A 22,672-nucleotide genomic window follows, 5' to 3' on the forward strand; every position below is an offset into this window, starting at 1 on the left:
CGTCTCTTAATGGTACTTTCTATGTTTTTTTCCACCAGATTTTTATTGTTTTTTACATTTAATTTCAATTTTTTTTTGGTACATTTTGCTGTTTTATATTATGAACCGTTATTGTGAAGCCTCTTTTCTTCCTTGTGATTTGCATTCCTTTTTCCTAGAATTTGCCAGCTGTTATATCGATTTAAGGGACACATTTGTTTTACTATATTTATGTGGCTGTAAAATCTGGAGCAGTTTTTCTTTGTTACATTTGAAGCAGAAGATTATTCTACTGGTGACTGACGGCTTTTTTTGTTTTGTATATGGCCCTTAAATAGTATGTTTCTTTCTGAGCACAACTAGTACACATACGCCTTTGGATTGTGCGACCTCTACAGGTTTTTGTATTCCTATTCTTAATATTTTTTCTTTAACTGACGATATTGAAGCTCTGAGCTATCAGAGAGATAGCTATTGTATTTTTCATTCATTTTCTTTTCATTTTATCATTTTATCTTATTTCCTTCAATATATATCACTAGCACACTTACCAATCCAAGACTCTATTGTGATGCAAGCACTGGAAATCTTTTTAGTCATCCTAGGTTGAATTTTTCTTGGTACATACTTTCAAGCCATTTGTAAAGATGAAGTGGCTGTTTTTCACCTTTTAAGCTGAAATTACAATATGAATTCTTGAGTATTTCATAATGAGATCAATACAGATGTAAGTGTGAAGTAACAGCAAACAATAATGCTTCAGAGTTTTATCTGTTTTATATTCCATCATGTAGTTCTATTGCAGAGAAATATAGTTATTATTTTTACTGTTGTTCGAGAAAAAGAGTCAGATGCCAGAGAGCTCTGTTCTCTTCTAGGATTAACATATTGAAAGCAAAAAGAGTTTTTTGTGAAGAAAGGAACTTTCGCTACCAGGAATTCTGTAACATTTGAACATTACCCTATATACCGGCTAAGCAGGAGTTCTGACTTTACGCATTAAAAAGTTATAGATTTTTGACATTTGCAAAAAATATATGCTGCAAAATTTCTGCCTTAAATATAACAAAAAGAAGTCGTGACGGTACTGATTCCTCAGTTATCCCCATTCCAGAGAGTTAAAGACAGAAAACTTAGACACTTTCTAATAAAATTTGGAACAAAGAAAACAAACTGCATTAGGAATAAATACAATTTAGATTTGAAAACACACAAAATTTATCCAGGAAAACAATATGTTGTAAATGATAGTGCTTCCTTACTCAGTGTGTTTATCCAGGAAAAGGCAAGAAAGAAGGATGTGTACATATGCCTAGCAACAAGAAAAGAGTGAAAAATTGCTTCCCATTTAAGCATCTCCTTATTTAAGAAAAGGATCTTAAGAAAAGTGACATAACTCAGAAAAAGCAGAAAAAACCCTGAAGTACGCTTCTGTTCTGGAATAGGATATATGAATGCCTGTGCTTAGTTTCAAAAATCAGGAACAGATCGAGAAAGCAAAAGTGGCCGATACTCTACACACATACCAACTGGTTCAGGCCTCAGTAATTCGTAAAGATATTGTAATCGTATTGAGCTTCAGCTTGTATTAACTACACCATGCTGTTCCATACACATCAGTATGAATAGATACTGAGTGGGTATTTGTCTTGTAAGATATGATCTGTTAGAAGTCGTATGAACATCCAGATCTTGAAACCCTCCACCCCTGAATACCATAAAGCTATTCTGGACTTATAACTATGATTAAGGGTGCTACAAGCTCTTTTTCCAGAAAACTACTGACATTAGTTCCAAGATTAATTAAAGCGGGTTAAAGCAAAGGAAATCATTTTATCATCAATGGCACAAGCAGCATAGTCCGACGAAGTCAAGCACCAAGAAGCTGAGGAATTTGTATTCCAGCATAATACCAGCCAGAGTCTCCATATACTTGCGCTAATGGGAGGAAAATGAAAACTGAAGCATAATGGGAAGCAATAAAATAGTGACGATGAAATAAGAAAAAAGGGACAAAACTGAATCCTGACAAAATTAGTACTGGAAGCTCGAAATCCCTAGTGAAAAGAGTCTACCCTGTTCTACCTGGATTCCAAAAAGATAGTCTTAGCTTATTTGAATGAAGAAAAGAAGTGAAAGAAGCTAAAACAAATATTGTGCTGTGTAACAAGGCTCCTTCTGAATTTTGAACCATCAAGCTCAGGACCGTGTATTACCATACTGCCATAAAAGACAAAGCCTGTTATGAAAACTTGTATTGCCATAAAAGGCATTAACTCCTTTGCAAACATGGCTCAGGTAATCAGATAGACTAATGTGTGACCAAGTGAGCTGGAATCTTTCTGTCAAATAGCTTGACTGAACAGTCTAGAAACTCTATTAAGCGTTATGAAAGCCTGATTGTTTGTATATCTTGAAGGAATGACCTGAGGTGCTCCTCTAAGCTATGTCAGTCCCTTTGGAATAAGGTGTTCCTATTTTTGCTATTTAATTTGCTTTCAATGATTATGAACGTCCACTGAATTCATATTTAACATATAATGCAATGAAATTTTGTACTTATTCCAGTCGGTATCTCTTGAATGGTGTTCTTTTTATTCAGCTCAACTGCATACATACATACATATATATAGGGAGAATTCACGGAAAAAACAAAAGACAAAGGCAGGTGCTGTAGAAAACAAACAGATGTATTAGTATAATGCTCGGGAATTGAAAACGTCTTTAACTTTTTGAGCTTACGCTCTTCCACAGAAGGAAACAAGGAGAGAAAAAAATGTGTGTAGTGGCTACCGATCTATCATGGCGAAAATAATATATAAATATATGCATATATACATACATACATATATCTACATACCTACATATATATGTATGTATATATATATATGTATGTATATATATATATGTATGCATATATATATATATATATATATATAAATATATGGCGGTGCCCCAGCATGGCCGCAGCTCATTAGCTGAAACTGGAAAAATCAAAATCATATATATATATATATATATACACATGCATATATGGGTACAGGACATAAAAAAAAACGTTGAACACAATGAGAAACAAAAACATAGAAACAAACTTTTTTCAAACAACGAAAAAAAACAGAGAAACAAGACATACAACATAAAAAATATTCCCCTCCTTCAGTTGTCCCTGTTTCATCTACTCTGTACATGTATATCATCATCATAGTTTAACGTCCGCTTTCCATGCTAGCATGGGTTGGACGGTTCAACTGGGGTCTGGGAAGCCCAAAGGCTGCGCCAGGCCAGTCAGATCTGGCAGTGTTTCTACAGCTGGATGCCCTTCCTAACGCCAACCACATGTGTTTATGTGTGTCAGTGCAATGTTCCAGGTTAATAAGAATGTATGAGAACTAATCTCATGTCAGTGTGATCATCATGAATGTGATACGCAGCCCACCAAATGTTAAATAACTGTTTACCAATTCTAATACCACATTAAAATTAAATAGATAAAAGAACATTATCAAGAGTGGGAAAATAGGTGCTTGGTGAGACCAAAGTTAACATCTATTGATAACTAAAGGTGTATTCTACAGAAGATATGTGAGACCTAGCGGGTTGAATATGCTGATGGCACTAAAGAACTAGCTTGGAGCATTCAGTCTGGGGAAAGTGACAGAGTGGAAGTTAGTCGAAATATTAATATGCCCCTATTTTTCTTTAGTGTAATCTTACTACCAATCTGTGTGTGGTATGCAGCTGTGTTTATGTACAAATGTGTTTACTTGTTATATTTTATTGATCTTTTGATCCACCTCCATTGCACATACACACACATATCCATATCCACAGTTTGTAGCTTCTGTTTTATGCCATACTTTGCATTGTGTGTATGGGTCCTTGTGGCCAATAAAGAACAGATTATTAGTATTATTTTCACATGGTAAATTACATCTGGTTTTGGAATTCTTGGCAGGTTTCACAGAACATGCCTCCACATCCTGCTCATAAATTGTTCGAACATGTACAATAAAGGAACCGGAGAGTTGGAAAGGATATAAAATATATCTGGAAGTGATCCATGATTTCTCATCCAGGACATATATGCTCCCTTAGGAATATGATAAATTTCCATTAAAAAAATATAATAATAAAGAAAAGGAGAAAAGACAACGTCAACATAATAAAACATACTTGTCAACATGCAAATATTAATCAATAACAAACCAGAAGAGACAAAATCTGAGCAAAAAAAAAAAATTACAAAATGCGAATGAGAAAAAAAGAAACAAAGAAAATATTGATGGAGAAGAGCTGGGCATAAACAACGAAGAAACAATTATTTTCGAATGTTTGTCCTTGGTGCTATTCTTGTTTGTTATTGTTTACAGTCATTATTGTTATAGTTTTTGTTACTGGCACTGTTGTTGTTGTTGTTGTTGTTGCAGTCGTTGCATCCGTTGAATTTATTTTCCTGTAGCATGCTTTCATGAAGAGGATAGAGAATGTGAGTAACAAAGAAATACAAAGGAACTGAGTTAGTGAGGTGGGGGTGGGGGTGGAAAGAGTGAGTATGTAACCGAGAGAAAGATAGTGAGAGAAAAAGAAAATACAATAGATAAATTTACAAACCCTCTCAAGTACTGAAAAACAGATGAGAAAAACAGGTGAGAGGGGGTGGGTCAGTTTCCCCCCACCAAAAAAAAAACGACAGAGTTAAAAGATTGGGAAATGTTGATGTATATACATGTTGTGAATAAATGCATGTGTATGTATGCATGCAAGAAAGAGTTTTTGATAGAAAAAATGAGACATGCTGGTGTATTTAGGATTATTTTGTATTTATGTATATGTATAGATGTATATATATATATATATATATATATATATGTGTGTGTGTATGTATATATATATGTGTGTGTGTGTAATATGTATGTGTATATATATCACGTGACCGACCAGACCATCAGATGTTGTTACACATCGCTGGTCACAATGCAGCGCAATGGCCCAGTGGTTAGGGCAGCGGACTCGCGGTCGTAGGATCGCAGTTTCGATTCCAAGACCGGGTGTTGTGAGTGTTTATTGAGCGAAAACACCTAAAAGCTCCACAATGCTCCAGTGGGGGTGGTGATCCCTGCTGTACTCTTTCACCACTCTTTCTTCTGTTGGCCTGTTCGATTAGCCAGCGGGGTGGCGTCATTTGAAGGCTAAAACAATGCGAAGGCATTGTGACCAGCGATGTGTATGTATATATATATACATATATACACATATATATACATGTGTGTGTATATATATATATATAATATATATATATATATATATAATATATATATATATATATGTGTGTGTGTATGTATATATATATGTGTGTGTGTGTAATATGTATGTGTATATATATCACGTGACCGACCAGACCATCAGATGTTGTTACACATCGCTGGTCACAATGCAGCGCAATGGCCCAGTGGTTAGGGCAGCGGACTCGCGGTCGTAGGATCGCAGTTTCGATTCCAAGACCGGGTGTTGTGAGTGTTTATTGAGCGAAAACACCTAAAAGCTCCACAATGCTCCAGTGGGGGTGGTGATCCCTGCTGTACTCTTTCACCACTCTTTCTTCTGTTGGCCTGTTCGATTAGCCAGCGGGGTGGCGTCATTTGAAGGCTAAAACAATGCGAAGGCATTGTGACCAGCGATGTGTATGTATATATATATACATATATACACATATATATACATGTGTGTGTATATATATATATATATATATATATATATATATATATATATATATGTACGTATCTATGTGTGCAGGTATGTATGTGTGTATATGAATATATATATATATATATATATATATATATATATATATATATACGCAAACATGTATATTCACGTTTGTGCTCAAAAAGAAAGAAAAGAACACTCCATACAAGGTGAAGAGTCAGTGATTCAATCCATGGTTACTCAATGTTTCTCCATCTGTATTCACATCAGGTATCTGCTCGTCAGTCTTCAGACGATATTGGGAATATGAAAAGGCAGGAGATGTGTCTGTTGTTGTAAGGTCGATTCCCATTGGTCAAGTGCGGTGACATGATGGAACTTGTTCCACTCTTCAGAGACACTGTTCTTATCCTTTTGTGCCTTGTGGGGGAAGCACCTCAGAGTTGTTATCTTCATAAATGCTAATTACATAAGAATAGTTAGGATTGAGACCTCACCCGGTGGTGATAATTAGACAATAACTCCAGTCCCTGATTTAGAGATGTTACAGGTTGCTTCAGGATCTGAAACTTTACTATTAGAAAATACTACAATTCTGTACCATTGTTAAAGTATGGTATGGTCATGTCAATGATGTTACATGGTGAGCCCAGAGTTTCCAGACAAATTGTTACAAGGACAAATGAAGGAGGATATTGGAAAAACAAAACGCCTCTTCAAAGTGTTCACTGACAATCACATATAGTTCCTTTCAATGCCATCTGGATATATAGTTCACATATAGTTCCTTTCAATGCCGTATGGTAGTACAGTGTACAATTCTTTCGAGAGGTGGGATTCATTGAGAAGATATTCACACAAATTCCAATAGTTACAGGTTGGTTGGGTCTAAGAAATTGTATTCTCTAAACACGAATAATTAACTAAACGCTTTGTGAGTTGAAAGGAGCTTGGTATTTGTGAGTTGGAATAATTTCATGACTACATTTGATAAGGGACTTGTGTAGTGATGTACTTATCGTTGTCACACAAGTAATTAATGTTGCAAAGTTCTTTACTAGAAACCTCTTTAAAGAAAAAATGTTGGAACTATTTTTTTTTATCGCTCAGTACAATTTTTCTAGTAATTCTTTTGACAGGCAAATATTTTGTTGTTATTCACACTGTTTAACTTATTTAAAATAATGTTACTTCCTGTCATAAATTTTTTTGTGAAATACGTGTACTCTACTGATAATTGAATTTGTTTTCTCTTTATTATTTACAGCCCATAATCTCTTTAGCATTTAATGATATTGGTTTGAGTTTATATTGCTCTAAAACCTTTTCATTGCCTTCTTTTTTGACAACCTCCTATGCATCTTTATCTCTAATGAACTGAAATCCTTGCCTTCACTAAAAAGAAATTTTAATTCCTTCATGGAGTTGAAGGTGATTTTAAGAGAGTGAACATATTTGTAAGGAAGTATATTCAGATACAGCCTGACTATAACAGTGGGGTGGTATCTTGATAAGATTGGTGAGTATAAAAGAAAATTCTGGCTACATTGCTTCATATAATGGCTATAATGACAGTTTGTTATGGAATTATAACCAATAGAGTCCTCTATTGGCCAAGTAAGGACAATCACTCATCTATGAGGATCAATGACCGGTCAGTTGCTGACATTAATAATTTATGATTACCAATGAGTGAAGAATCAAACTGTTATTATGAGTGGGTGCTGATATTTGTACACCATGCAAATTTAATTGCAGGAAAACCCATGGTTGGCTTTGGATTACGTAGGTGATTCTGTCACTTAAACGTTGATAGGTTTCCGAGACACATAATGTCACATAGATAATAAAGTGGGAATTTACCTCACCTGTTTTGGAGAAAATCAGTTGATATTCATAATTATGTAAGAAGATCAAATGATGTAATTTCGAAGTTTGGGACACTGGTATTTTTAGAATGTCACAGTGGTGGATTCTTTTGATTCAGGTCATGATTACAATGGAGTTGTTCTTAGGAGTCCTGTCAAATTATTAGGGAAATAAATAACGATTATAAGTATTGGATGTTGTGGACGTTTCATGAAATCGACTTTGCCTTATTGTGACAATTAGGAAATGGCCTTAAAGAATTTCGCTAGCCATCATACGAGGCAATGCTGCCAGCATTTATTCTTGCCTTCACCAACCTATTTCAAAGGGAAATGTAGATGCCTTTATTACTGTTTACATATATTTTACACATATTGTCAGTTTGTTGCTACCTTTGCTTTGTAAAACATTGTGAATAATTTAATAATCTAAAGTATTATTATATTTCTATCTTGAAAAACTTATTCTCAAATTTTAATAACTAAAAACCATTTGTTCCTTCACTGTCTACGCAGTTAACGAAATAAGTTAAAAAAGAGCATCGTCATCGCAATTCCTGTTGATAGCTACTTGCTGGTTTGTCCATTAACTTGCTTGTCAATATTGCCTGTCTTCTTATTCAGATCTCAAAAACAAGTTGTCACAATGAAACATGAAATGAAGTCTATAAAAATGTACTTGCTTTAGTTTGTGTTTTGTTGGCCATTTCTGCATTGAGTAGCTATGATAATTTATGAGTAGAAGAAAAATTTCGTTTCGCAAATTTATGTATTTTTCCCTGTGCGAGGAAAACAAGCAGAAGTAATATATTCCTGCCTCTTTATGTTGAGGGTTCAGAGAAAAAAAATCCGAAAGTTAAGTGTAAAAACAACTGGCAACAGCAAAATCAGCTGGTAATAATGATGGGGAGGAGGATGGTGACGAATCATGACGATCTTTTACTTTGATATTACAACAAAGGCGATGAATTAGGGAACATTATAGAGACAGGTTGCAAAATGGAGGTTTATGCTAAAACTGGATGAATTCGAAAATGTCAAAAAGGGCTTGGTTGAAAAAAGTGTCTGTCCTTGTGCCCTTCAGTCACAACCGAAACTCAAACGCTTTCTCTATAGTTGGCAGAATGCAAAATTACGCTTCATACGTAAACTAAGGTAGTTGACCAATCTGCACGATGAACCAAACCCATTCAATGCACGACAACAGCTGTTCTCTATAAGACCATGTGTCAGAACAGTGTGAACAGAAAGGTCGTTGCTCTGTGTGCATTTCAAAAAGTTCCAGCTGGTGATACTTCCGTGCCTGTAGAATTTATCTCAAACAAGCATCAGCTCCACCTCGGTTGCATTGTCAGAGTATAGATTTTTGGAAGTTTCCTATAGCTCCTGAGCAGAACTATTCATGGAGCAGATCAGCCAGTTCATTCTCATTGATGCCTAGATTGTTTTGAAGAATATTGTGGTGCTTAGTCCTCAACAGAATGCTAAAGGAGGAATTTCCCCAGTTAATTCATAGAGGGGTGTGAGTGTCTGACAATATTCCAGATACCAGGTGCCCAATTTGATCTTAAATTAATTAGAGTCTATATCTCCATCAAAGAGACAAGCAATGGGGAAATGCCTTTCTCAAGCATTTCTCCACAAGTTTGTCTCACCTGTTAATCATCCAGAAAGCTCTGTGTCTATCACAGTCTCAGTAAATATCTGTGTATCTTCAGACCCAAGTGTCCCCCAACAATCCATGCAGGTTGTAATTATAGTAGATGGGCCACTTGACCATGGAACGAATCCATTTTATCAGAAGGGAAAATTGGAATGATCAAATGTGTGAAGACAAAAACAGGGACAAGGTACAATGGCCTTGTGGTTATATATAAAAGTGTATGCGATCCATTGATTTATAGGTGAGCAGGTGGTTGGCCAGCTTTCTGAAATTCCTATTACAGAAAGTCAAGTCGTTTGCATCAAAACACTTGAGGAGCATTGTCCTCACTCCCAGCCCCTCATTTTTTTTTGTACTATACACATAACCTCCATTTGCACCAGAAAAGACATCATAGTGTAATATTAAAGATTTTTGTATATCCATAAAACTTTCCGTAGTCTGTATGGAACAACAAAAAGCTCGTAGATCCATAATCAACGTTTCCAGAATTTTACTATAATATCATCGGGATATAAAATGCATTTGGCTTTTATATTGCCTCTTTTATAGTAGATGAATTTATGTAGAGTTTACCGCCAAAACGTTTGACTTCATTAACATTTGAATTTTAGTTTCTACATCACGTATACATTAGAGAGAACACTCACTGAAAGTACACATGTTGCATGTACAATTTATATAAATTAACTTAATAACAGCTATTGAACAGCCGAACCCATAATCACACACTTAATAAAAAACAAAAACAAAAATGCATCACAACAAACAATAAACAATAATTAGTAATATACTTCAAAAACACCAAAACCTTATAACTCACCACAAGCATACATGTAAACCTAAGAATAAAACTAAATTACCAATAAAAATAAAAGACCAAAGCAGTCAAAAAGCTTGATTGTAAATCGACAGTTGTAAACTTTATTAGCCCAACTGTTAAATTGACATACTAATATAATACTTTTGAAGCTCACCATGTATTTATAACAAAAGTCTTCACAAAGATAGACTTGTTAATCATGTAAGCAGCATTCATATCACAACACATTGTTGATATAAACACACAAACAACACGACTGCTGGCACGGAAGTCTAACAGTCAAAAGTTTGAGTGGTTCAAGCCCACATCAATTTGATTGTTATAAAATGAAATTAACAATGACTACTAATGGGCCAACTTCTTAAGGATAAAGTCTACATAAATAACCAGCTAATATTCCTTTAAAGCTGAATAGACTGGAGAATGTGGAATGAAGTGCCTTCCTCAAAGACATAATGTGCTGTTCTGTTCAGGAGTTAAAATCATGATTGTGAGGTGGACACCTTAACTACTTGGCCACACAACTTCACAGAGAAGTAACTGAGAGCAAATTATTCTATATTTAGGAAAGTTCTTTATATTACAAGTCTTAGAAGACATTGAAATTTCTGATTGCAGTCCAACTTGTTACAGTTTAATATAGAATGCAAGACAGAAGCTTATGAGCTATGGTCATTTATTATAGTAATCTTAATTCTCACACACTGAAATTTAATAGATATATTTGGAAAGAAATCATAAACCTTAATATTTTCTCAGTATGACTAACAAATAATTATTATTTTATGAAGCTTCTTGATTAAGTATGTATTTAAATTTTAAAAGTAATTGCCTAAGTTGATTAAAGAGGCTGGATATTATAATGAGATAATTACTATTACAAAATTAGAGGAAAACCAATCTTTTTCTCAAAAGAAAGCCTAAGCCACCAAGATTTCCAAATTTCTGTTGTTTATGGAATTACTACTGCAATAAGATGTGTTGCTAACCAGAAATGAAAAACTGACTTTAATTATAAACAAAGGCAACATGCCTACACGAAGAAAATGTTATTAAAGAAATATGCAACATGCACTAAAATAAGTCCTCATATTACTGACGATTCTGCTAAATTTTAAGTTTTTCACCAAAAAGAAAATGATTAGATGAAAGCAGAGTAAAAGAAACAATTAAACCATGAATTTTAATAGCCTGCTTTTCATTTTAACAGGATGAAAATAAATTTTTAAAAATCAATTGCTAATCAGATTCAACTCAACGGAGCAGGCAGGAGGTGACAGGACCTAATTGGGAGAGTGAAGAGAAAGCTGAAGAAAGCAGCAGTGCATTGGGATGGGCTGATGGATTATTTTCAAGGATTGCTGCTTCATAAATGAAGATGATGAAGAGTATCAATGAAGAATGGAAGCTATCAGGAATAATGTTTATGACACAATTTTATGCATGAGATGATTTCCTTCTTTCTTGGTCTAATGATTATGAGGAGCTGATCTGATGTATTATATTCATTTGATTTGGTTTTTTTATTTTCTCTGTTTTTTCTCTGTTTCTTTAATATATGCTTTTGTGTATTTGTGCATCATAGCATCAGCAAATTGTATTTTATAGAAAACAAAAACATAACTAACATCTAAAAATTTCTTCCCATAAAGCAAAAAGAAAGAATTATATTTGAATTTGCCAAAATCAGTATCTTTCGGCAAAAACAGTATAGTTATTTCAATCAACGTGTGTTTTAGGTATAAAATTGTGGAAACGAAAACAAAATATTTAAAATATGTCTTTCTAAGAACATATTTCAACTATCTTCTTTAACAAAAGAATTGAAGTTCCAAGTTACACAGATACAAATATACTGCAACTTTCTCAAATAACATTTTCTTCATATGAGCATGTTTTATTTGTTTATAATTATATTCAGTACCTCAATTCTTGTCAGAAACATTTTTATTGTAGTAATGATTCTTAATAATTAGTCTGTAACATTGAAGAATGACAATTCTATGGAAAACAGAAATTTGGAAAATTTGATTTCTTAAGCCTTCTTTTGACAAAGCATATTGGATTTTTTTTCAAGTTTGAAGTAGTTATTACCTTACAATTAAAATGCATACTTTAGCAGGAATCTTTACAAAATTATAAGTATTTGCTTGTCATATTGAGAAAATGTTTTTTCTTTTTAAATTCAATTCTAGATATACTCTCATGAAGTATCTATCATACCAAACCTAACAAAAACTCACTTATCCTATAAAGGCACAGTCAGTAAGACAACTTTTACTTTTAAACTACATTTGCTAACATGCTTAAACTTATGCAGTTTCATGAATCTCAGAAGACACAGTCTTTTGTTAAACCAACTATACAAACGTCATTTTCGGTCATATTTGACTAAGCATACTAAATATATTTTTTTTCATATAGAAGCATGAATCAGTAAGTGCTGTTCCAAAGAAAGGTAAGAAAAAAAACTCTGACTCTACCATTTACAACCCTATTTCCTTAAGTTTTTGTCTCAATAGAGACTTTGTGTAATATAACCATAGATCCAAATCTACAAAATACTTTTTCTTCTACTTCATACACAAGAGATCACTGGTACTTGAGACTTCGAAAGAAGTCATTTTGCTGCACTTGACATCTGTAATATTTTTGATATGCCTGGTAAAATAATCTGTTAATAGCCTCCACCTTATGCTTGACACTGGGATTGTAAACTTCTTGTAGTTTCCTGATAGAATTATCTCCAAACCAATGTATCAACTCTGGTGTACCTAAAATTTCAGTTATATTTCCCACATTCTTCTCACTGTACACTAATGTATTTTTTTCAGTCACCTCTAATAACACACATTTCTATGCAAATGAAACCACATTAACTTTTTACCTCACTGTAAACAGAAATCATCAACTCAAAATCTCACTTCAGATACCCTTAAACAAACTTACATTTTCCCCATGAGCTGGATTCTCAAACAACATAATTTACTGAAGAGAATGAGCCAAAAAGAAAGCCCCTGTGTAATTTTCCAGTCTATTAGAAAGAACTAGAGACCAAATCTCTTTCAGATCACACCCCCATCATCTTAAAAGAGAGACACTGGACAATGCATCATGTCAGAAAAAAAAAGATAGGATGGTGTGAGTAATCAGACTCCGTTTGATCTTAAATCTGCTCAATAAACTTTGATGTGGGGATAATCAACAATGACAACATCGTTCAATTGTATCAAGACAACCGATTATCATTCACCATGACAAAGATATTGTCACTATCTTCTTACATGTGAACATCAAGTCATTAAAGCTCCAAAAGACATTATTTTCTTTTCATCTTTGATGGTGGCTTACATATATAACATCACCAAAACTTCATCCTCATGATAAAGTCTTTCCTTGCAAACCAAAAATCACTTCATCCATGACCAGTTGCTTATCTTCTATTAAAACTCAAGAATGCTGCTAAGGTATCTGAGGCAGTGCTGCTGCTACATATGTAAAGAATTTTATATGGCAGCCAAAAGATGACTTTTAAAATAATTAGTTAAAATTTACTCAATTACAATAGTGGCATACAAATGCATTAATGCATCTCTGTAACTTTCACCTCTATTTCAATATCTCTTTTCCATTCAAACAACATAACCATCTGCCTAGACCTATCGAGCACAAAAAAAATATCTTCCTAGTTTCATTTTTACCCTGTATCACTTTTCATATCATTTGTCCCCAATGATGCAAACCTTGGAATTCTCTCTCTTTCTACATTTTACCTAAACACACCAACTTACAGAAGTCTGAACGAAACATAAGCCACTTCATACCCATAAACTTAGAAGGCTCTGTAAAGAACATGGGCACTGCCTCACTTCCTTTGAATCATTTATGAAATAGCAGATTGGTTTAGTCCTATTCTCTATGCATTGATGCAAAACTTTACCAAAACACTTACTTTATTTTGCCACTTAGAGAGACACTATTCTTTCCTGCAGATCTTCATTTCTACATTATATTCTTTTCTCTGTAAACTAAAAGGAATGAGAATGAAAATCAAGCAAATTTATGTATAATAGCTACAGCAATTATATCAATGATATATTGCATGTTAAAATTGAGTAAAAAGTGAAATTTAGCCCACAATGATTCTTATTGAATCCCTTGCAGCAAGGGATTACTCTATTTTCTCCTTAATTTACTATTGTAATTCTACAAGTTGAAATAATTTCTTGAATCGATAAACATATTTTTTTAAGAAATGTTAGGTGTCAATTGTTTATAACAATTTCTTATGACAAGTCATTATTATACTATTGTTTTTCTTTCTTGCAAGTGTTCCAAATAAATAGATCATCATCATCATCAGCTATCATCAAAAACATAAGCAACAACAATAGCAACATTTCTTTTACAGCTGTACTAAAGCTAGCATCAAAATAAATCACCACTACCATCTAGGTTTAACACTTTATATTTGTAAATTTTTATGACAGACAAAAGTACTAATATTGCAAAACTATTTCTGATATTGTCAAAAGAAAATGCTTCCAGTTTACTTAGATTAATATTAAATAGCTTTCAACAATTCGTTTTTAAGTATATATTTTAGTATATATAGCATGATTATTTTGTCTGCTTTGCCAACGTTTGTATAAAGGAATATTCCTTAAAAATATTTTCTGCTTCTTATTTACTATTAGCATACTGTGTTTTCTAATTGTTATTCTCTATCACAAGCCTAAGGCAACTGAATTTCCTTTTGAAAGTTGGATTAAATCACAGTACATTATTGTATTTCTCTGGTCTAGACATATTTTGCTTTTTATGAGGCTTTATCATTTTGTTTCATGACTGTTAAATCCAAGAAAAGCACTTTCTTTTTAAGCAAGAAAAAAAAAAAGCAAATAAGCAACATACTAAAATTAACAGCTAAATCTGCCTCAAATAACACCTTACAGTCTTAAAAAGAAGACGTACTAAACAATGCAATCCTGAATATATATTAATCTGGAAGAAAGATGCAATAAAAAAAGAAAAGAAAAGAGAAGTTACAAGAGAAACGTGAGTAGATCAACAACATGAAATGCATAAAAAAATTTCAGAGCCAACAACTGAGAAGAAAATAGTCAAAGGAAACTTTGGAAAAGCAAAAGTACGTTACTTTAAAACTCTGTTATATAGATAAAATAAAAAGCACTAACATTCAAACATACCTCCATTAACAACAAATTGCAAAATCAAAAACCATAACTGCCACCATTATTTTCATATTGAAGGTCCCTAACTCAAACTATAATGACAGCCAAAATTTCGACAACAACAACAGTAAAAATAACAATAATAATAATAGAATACATACTGAAACCCAAGTACATCCCATAAAGTACTAATAACATTGATCAGTATATACCACATACCATAACACTAAATATTCGAACATACTTTTAGCAGAGAATGCTAACAGATCTCAACATTGTTGGAACTAATAAATTAATTTTGCACATTAATACTGAAGTAATGCTCCAAATCTTTAAATACGAGCCAAAACTATGGTGGAGTCAATACTGTATATATAGAAATTACAAATGACATTTAAATGATAACTGATCATACCAATACGCTATAATTGCAAGTATCTAAAATAAAATCACCAACAAATAAATACTTATCTCCCCTAGAAAATATTTGATCATGTGTATATCCAATCAAAGTTGACCTGGGATTAACCATCAACTAAATACTTCCAACATAAAAAAATAGCAACTCAGATTACAGAACTGAAATCGTCAACCTGATAAAAAAAAATACTTACATACTTAACATAAAATCATTATACAAAGCAAAAATAAACTGGGCATCAATTAACTAAATGGGAAAGTAAAGACAATGAACCAAAGACAGCATAAGCCACAAAGACTGTATACAGCATAAGCCACAAAACAAGCTATAAAACATTATAAAGAGTAATTAGCTTCATCAACAACTATATCGACTCCTTTTAACTTACGTTGCTCAACACAACCCCACCTTCATTCCCATTACTAATGTTTATGATGTAAGGCAAATAATGGAGTCCAAAACGCGGAATGTATACTTATGGCTGAAAGAAATAATTCTACTCATTAATGTTATCAACCACTCATACCAACACGGCCAAATTCTTACAAACTGGAGTCTGGACAACTCTTTTTGCTCTATCCACAAACTCACAAGCAATTCAAATAGAACATTAATTGTATTAACTATCCTAAACCCAGTGCTATCTAAATTTAGTGCTGAAATGTCAAGATTATTGTCTATTCTACCGTGAAAACTATAATTTAAGTTTAACATTTTTTAAGATTAAATCTTGTTTTATAATCAACAGGATGCTCCAAAATGATGGAAATGTGGTTTGATTATCTTCAAAACTGGCGGACAGGTGAATCAAATTGTTTTCACTGTGCCGATATTTTGTGAAAGAATTAATAGGCACACAGTGTATGCATCGTTTTGGCATGTCCTCAGCACAAGAATCTATTACTAGCACATAAAAACGTATTATATCTATTAAGTATTATTTATCTCTAACCAGATGGAGTACTTTTTTCTTGAGCTTACCATCATGGAACAGTACACAATATATATATATATATATATATATATATATATATAAAGAGAAAAGTTGAAACAACACAGAAGATTTGTTTTACAGGATTTAAGAGTATATTAGAGCTATGATAATAAAGATATACAATTTTGTACAAAATAAGGTTCTGTTCTTTCAACATAATTGAAGTAAGAACTGGTTTCGCATTGCTCATCAAACTGAGTTGAAAGATTTATATAATATCTAATATCTTTATTATCATGGCTCTATATATATTCACCACCTGTGTTTCCCCACTAAAATATTTTCTACCTTATATATATATATATATATAACATTTGATGCTACCTTCGGCTGTGTATGTATAGATCATGGTGTACCTATGCACGTAGACACATGTGGGTACATACATACATATGTGACTGTGTGTCTGTGTGTGAGTGTGTGTAGGGCGATGGTTTCAAAGGTTTCGTATATTCATAAGTTGATTTCTTAATTTAACTGGAGTATAAATACCCGTAATGCTGATACTTAAAAAAATAATAAATTAAAAAAAAAAGTCAAACTTACAAATTTCCCAAGAAGCAAGTATAGTGGCTGTAGGAGGAGAGAGGAGAATGCTTGTTGGGGAATGGAACTACGGTGCAAGTGGAAGGGAGGAGGTGAGGGAATCCTTGCAGAAGATGACAAACCAGAAAGCACCAGGTATAGATGGCTGTATCGTGAAATGCTTAAAGAAAGGAGGAGTGACAGTGATTCAATGGTTAGTGAGGTTTATGAATGTTTGTTATATTGCTGGAAGAGTACTAAAAGGACTGGTGCAGTGCCTGTATAGTGCCACTGTACAAGGGAAAAGGCGATAAATGTGAGTGTGGAAATTTTAGGGATATAAGTCTGTTGTGTGTGGTTGGTAAACCACCACATAACGACTTTTCCCCACCCTATCTACACTCTGTCAGTTCCCTCCAGAACTCCTCTACTTCTTCCTCACTCCTTTCACTCTCTGGACCATATGCACTAAAAATCACCCACATCTCTCCTCTTCACCTCATCTTAACTCACATTAACTTGAAGACACTTCCCTCCACCTCACTACACTCTCCTTCACACGCTCACTCACCAGCAAGGCCATTCCCTCACAAGCCCTCCCCCTCCTATTCCCGACACTCATCCAGTCACCTCCCCAAACTGGTACTCTCCCTTACCCTTCATCTTAGTCTTGCTCAGTGCCAGCACATCCATCCTTCTCCTCATCATCACACTCCCTATCTCTTCCTCTTTACCTCGCTTGTACTACATCCATGCACATTCCATGACCCTGGTACTTGAGTGAGATTTGGTGTTAACCTTCTCCCATCCACATCTCTTTTTCTTGCTGTCTTTTTAGGAATATGAAATTATTAGGAGGAGTGGATTCCCAGTTCCTTTCCTTCTGTCCCTTTTAGTTGCTTCTTATGCCATGCAGGGAATATGGCAACTGCATTCTACCAATCCCCACCACCAGTCACAGTTCAATAATAATAATAATAATGATAGTAATTTTCCTTTCTACTATAGGCACAAGGCCTGAAATTTGTGGGGAGGTGGTAAGTCGATCACATTGACCCCAATGTTTCACTTGTGCTTAATTAATCAACCCTGAAAGGATAAAAGTCAAAGTTGACCTTGGTGGAATTTGAACTCAGAACATAGCAACAGGTGAAAGACCGCTAAGCAGTTCATCTAGCATGCTAACGATTCTGCTTGCTCACTGCCTTAATAATAATGATAATAATAATGATGATGATGAGAATGATAATAAAGTTCCATTTATTATTAAATTAGTTTTTCCTTATTTCTTCTTCAATTCCTCATTAACGAGGAATAATCCAGAAAAATATATTTTGCTTGCTTCTGACTGAGCAAACTTATGAAGAAAAGATACTCCAACTGTAGTCATCCCACCCTCTGAGACATATGCTATGGCAGGCTGCACTGGTCAATATATCTTCCTCATTTAATAAAGGATGGTTGAGTGTTGTTTAAGAGATATTTGTCTGCTATGTTAAGCAAGTCAAGTAACCATGTAAAGTTAATGCTAAAATGTAAGTATACAGGAATACTAAGAACAACTTTGCCAATTTATATATTACATCGTATACAATGCTCTAAAAACATTCAGTTGAAGAAAGTTGAGAATGTAGTCACACCAAAGCTCTTAAATTTTATTTCTATATTGCTACCAAATCTTTTTGAACAGTCTCTGTTTTTTGAGAGAGATTTTTGTTTTATATTTTTTGTCTAAAGAAAAACAATAACATCACAAAACGATTCCACCTTCTAAATTTTAGAACAGAATGTTGGATCAATATAAACTGACATGCTGGATAGTTTATGTCTGGTGTGCTGGACCTAAGGATAATTTGTTAACCATTCATTCATTCTACTACCTTTGTTGCATATGTTTTGTTAAGCAGAATTGAGCAGGGATAACCAGCAATAAATAAAAAAAAAACATCATCAACATTAGCTTAGTGTTAGACATGAATCATACTGTTTAGGATAGACTCTCATTAGTTTGATGAGAATTTCCCCTATGTTAACAATGCAGATGAGAAAGATAGGGATATCAAGACTTCCTACTTACTGAAAGTTCCTAGTTTTAAGGGGATCATGCCTATTTCATAAATCTTCATGAACTAAAAAAGATTATGAATAAACAAATAAAATTTGAAATTTATTGAATATATCTCCATTAATGCTCATGCTTAATATTAACGTTTATGAGTAAACAGGGAAAAATAATTTATGAATATATAATTCTATCCAACAATGGAATTTTCCAGAAAATATATTTTGATAATAATTCAAATTTTTTTTTTCTCATATTGAAATATTAATTTTATTCATTTTTCAAGGATAGCCCTGCACAATGATATAATATATTCTCCTGTACCTGGCACCTAACTCAATAATTGTTGTTATACTTATTTAAAAGTATACAAAAATCTAATAGCAAAATACTCATATATGTAGATAGGCTGATAACAAGGTACATATTAGATTATGTGATCAGATAGGCTGACAGAAAACTTATTAAAAAGAAATGTATGAAAATAACTAATATATATATATATATATATATATATATATATATATATATATATATATATATATATATATATATAATTTTAATCCAAACGGGAAAACAAAAAAACAACAACACGTGGAACAATTACAGTATTATTATATATATACAAAAACCAATATATAAATATGATATGTATAAGTGGTAATGATATGCATATTGCATGCATATATATGTATGCACACACAAACATACACTCATGTGTATATGTATGTGTGTGTCTGTCTGTGTTTAAATAGATGTATGAATGTAGGTGTGTATATAGGCGTTCGTACACATGTACATACATACATATATATACATACATATACATATATATATATATATATGTATATATATATATATATATATATATATATATATATACATACACATATATATATATATATATATATATATATACACACACACATATATAATATAGTATATTATTACAGGCACTTATTCATTTATACATTTATATATGCTCAAGCATATGCATTATATTCAATTCCATTTACTTTCATTACATTGTACAATTACAATGAAGGTGAATTACATCACAAATTTCAATGAATAAAACATTAACATCAATTATACTCTATAATATTGAAAAATACATGCATACGCATCTTATCAAAATAAAGGAACACCTGCAAAATTCTCGGCTTTAAAAATATCCGGTACATTAGGGCTTCTTCTTATAATTTAATTACTATGGTCATGGGATTTTAGTCACCAGGGCTTCTTATAAGTTAATTATGGTAGTCTTGGAATTATTTTTAATCTGAGAAAGTGTGTTTTATTTTATACCTCTTGTTTATTATTTATTTTGTTCTTTGACCTCGATTTTGTTGTCACTTAAATTTGATTTAAAATTCATATACTTCTTTTCATTCAGTGTTGTTAATAAGATTTATCAAATTTTTATTTAATATAATTAGATTTGTAAGAAAAGGTGTCTATGTAGGTTTAGCTTAATATATCCCATTATAGAAGGTAAACAAATGTTAACCTCCTTTGGTGAGATATGTTAAAAAAATGATTTTCCTGATGAAGACCAGTGTTTCTGGACTTTCAAAATGAAGCTAAAAGAAAGAATGATAAATATTATTTTAGCCACTATACATAGAATTGTTTAATGAAATATTTAAAGAATAGTCATAAATAGTGCAAGGAAAATTTTTAAAGCCAATAATAAATAACTGTTCAGCAAAGAAAAACCAAATAGCCTGTGATTAATATTATCTTAATTATTCTGGAAAGTATAGCAGACAATAAATTTAGATATATTCTGGTATTATTAAACTTCCTCAGTAAAAATGTAGCCAATTTTCTCTCCACCTGTGACATTCTACTAAGTTATACTTGTGAAAGATAATTGTGGTATTGTTGTGTTGTGGTGTATATTTCACTGCACTTATCAAATATTATACATACGTTGTATATTGAGAAAACAAATTACTGAAATAAATTATTCAGGGATGCCATGAACACAAAGAAGGATAACCAAATTAGAGTTTGTATATATGTTATGCAATGATCATTCACAAAGAAGGAAAATTTTCTGAATTCAAAAGGTAAAAGAAAGTTGGAAAAGATCTGGCCCTTACAGATGGAAAGCAACTTACCTGTTATTCTTAATGTTTTTGACAAAGACCACTTGTATAAATATATTCAATTCCACTATTACAAATGATTGCCCAAGAAGATAGAATTTATCATAGAAATTTTGTTTGAAAGGTATACTATCAATCAAAAATGTGTAATTGACAAATGCAGTTTTTAAACTGCAGACAAAAAAAAGGTAAAAAGAAACTTAATTTCTAAACTAATTTCACTGAAGAATCAAGATATCTTCCTTTCTGACACCAAGAGAAAACCAAATGAATATTTTAAGAAATATTGAATTTTGAGAGAGGAAGATACAATTAATCAAATCAAAGCAAATATTATTGACACTGACAGGACTAAGACAAAGTTGACCATGAAAGAATTTGAACTAGGAATTTAAAGTCATTGACTAAATACTGCAAGTTATTGTATCTGCTGCTTTACATATTCTGCCAATCCACAATCTTGATTTTATGAAATATTGTTAATAATGATACCATTTGAAGGTATCTGTAAAATAGTATCATCTGACAAAATGTTAAGTATATTGTTGTGTACAATGAAAGTGCCACTGTACAAAACTGATTTCTAACATGGGCACAAATCTGCTACATGCTTTTGAGAGGAGGTTTACTTGATTTTCTAAACCCAATAATACTCCAATGTGTGCTTCTTTTATCAACTCTAGAAGGATTACACTGAGACTGTTTTATTAAGCCACATTATATGCTTTGTACACAACAACAATACTTTCCAAACAGGACATGTAGTAACATGAAGCTCACTCTCACTCTTTCAAATTAAGCGATGGGTATCTCTAAAATCGAGAAATGGAGATTTGTTATGACTTGGAGAGTCTCCAAAGCTGAAACATATGGAAAAAATTTATGCCAACTATTTCTGAAACCAAAACTATATTCAATCTCTATTTGTAGCAGTTCAGGAAGAATGGTAAAAATTAGAACTCATGTTATTCTTAAAAAGTCCTTGCTGGCACTATAATTAAGATGATTTAAATAACTATAATATTATCCTGCCAGAAACATTGATTATCAAAGTTTGGTTATGAATAAACAATTTTATTTTATTTAAATTTGGATATAAAAAAATTTACTTCAGCAAATGTGGACACATTTCTTTTTTAAATCAAAACTTTTGTGGTTATTGCATTGAAAATATTACAGAAGTTTGCATATACGAGTGCAAATATAGATTTGAGAATGGTTATATTAGACCTTCGTAGTAAAGAACACTGTTGCTGGTATTTGAGTTTTGACCATAAATACCTGACTAATCAAGTACTTATTTTTGTTTGTGACTAGTG

The 22,672-nt window shown here is 32.6% G+C and overlaps 1 protein-coding gene across 1 annotated transcript in view; it reads left to right on the plus strand.

The window, feature by feature from the left end:
* The window catches only part of LOC115218293 (uncharacterized protein K02A2.6-like), a 35,341-nt gene that overhangs the window by 4,356 nt on the left and 8,313 nt on the right, over nt 1-22,672 (plus strand). The window contains exons 2-4 of the mRNA XM_029788045.1: nt 12,238-12,303; nt 12,467-12,500; nt 16,407-16,460. Coding sequence (XP_029643905.1) covers nt 12,238-12,303; nt 12,467-12,500; nt 16,407-16,460 — 154 coding nt within the window. The remainder of the gene's footprint in view (nt 1-12,237; nt 12,304-12,466; nt 12,501-16,406; nt 16,461-22,672) is intronic.

Source organism: Octopus sinensis, linkage group LG1, assembly GCF_006345805.1.
Source record: "Octopus sinensis linkage group LG1, ASM634580v1, whole genome shotgun sequence".
Classification (NCBI taxonomy): Eukaryota; Metazoa; Mollusca; class Cephalopoda; order Octopoda; family Octopodidae; genus Octopus; species Octopus sinensis.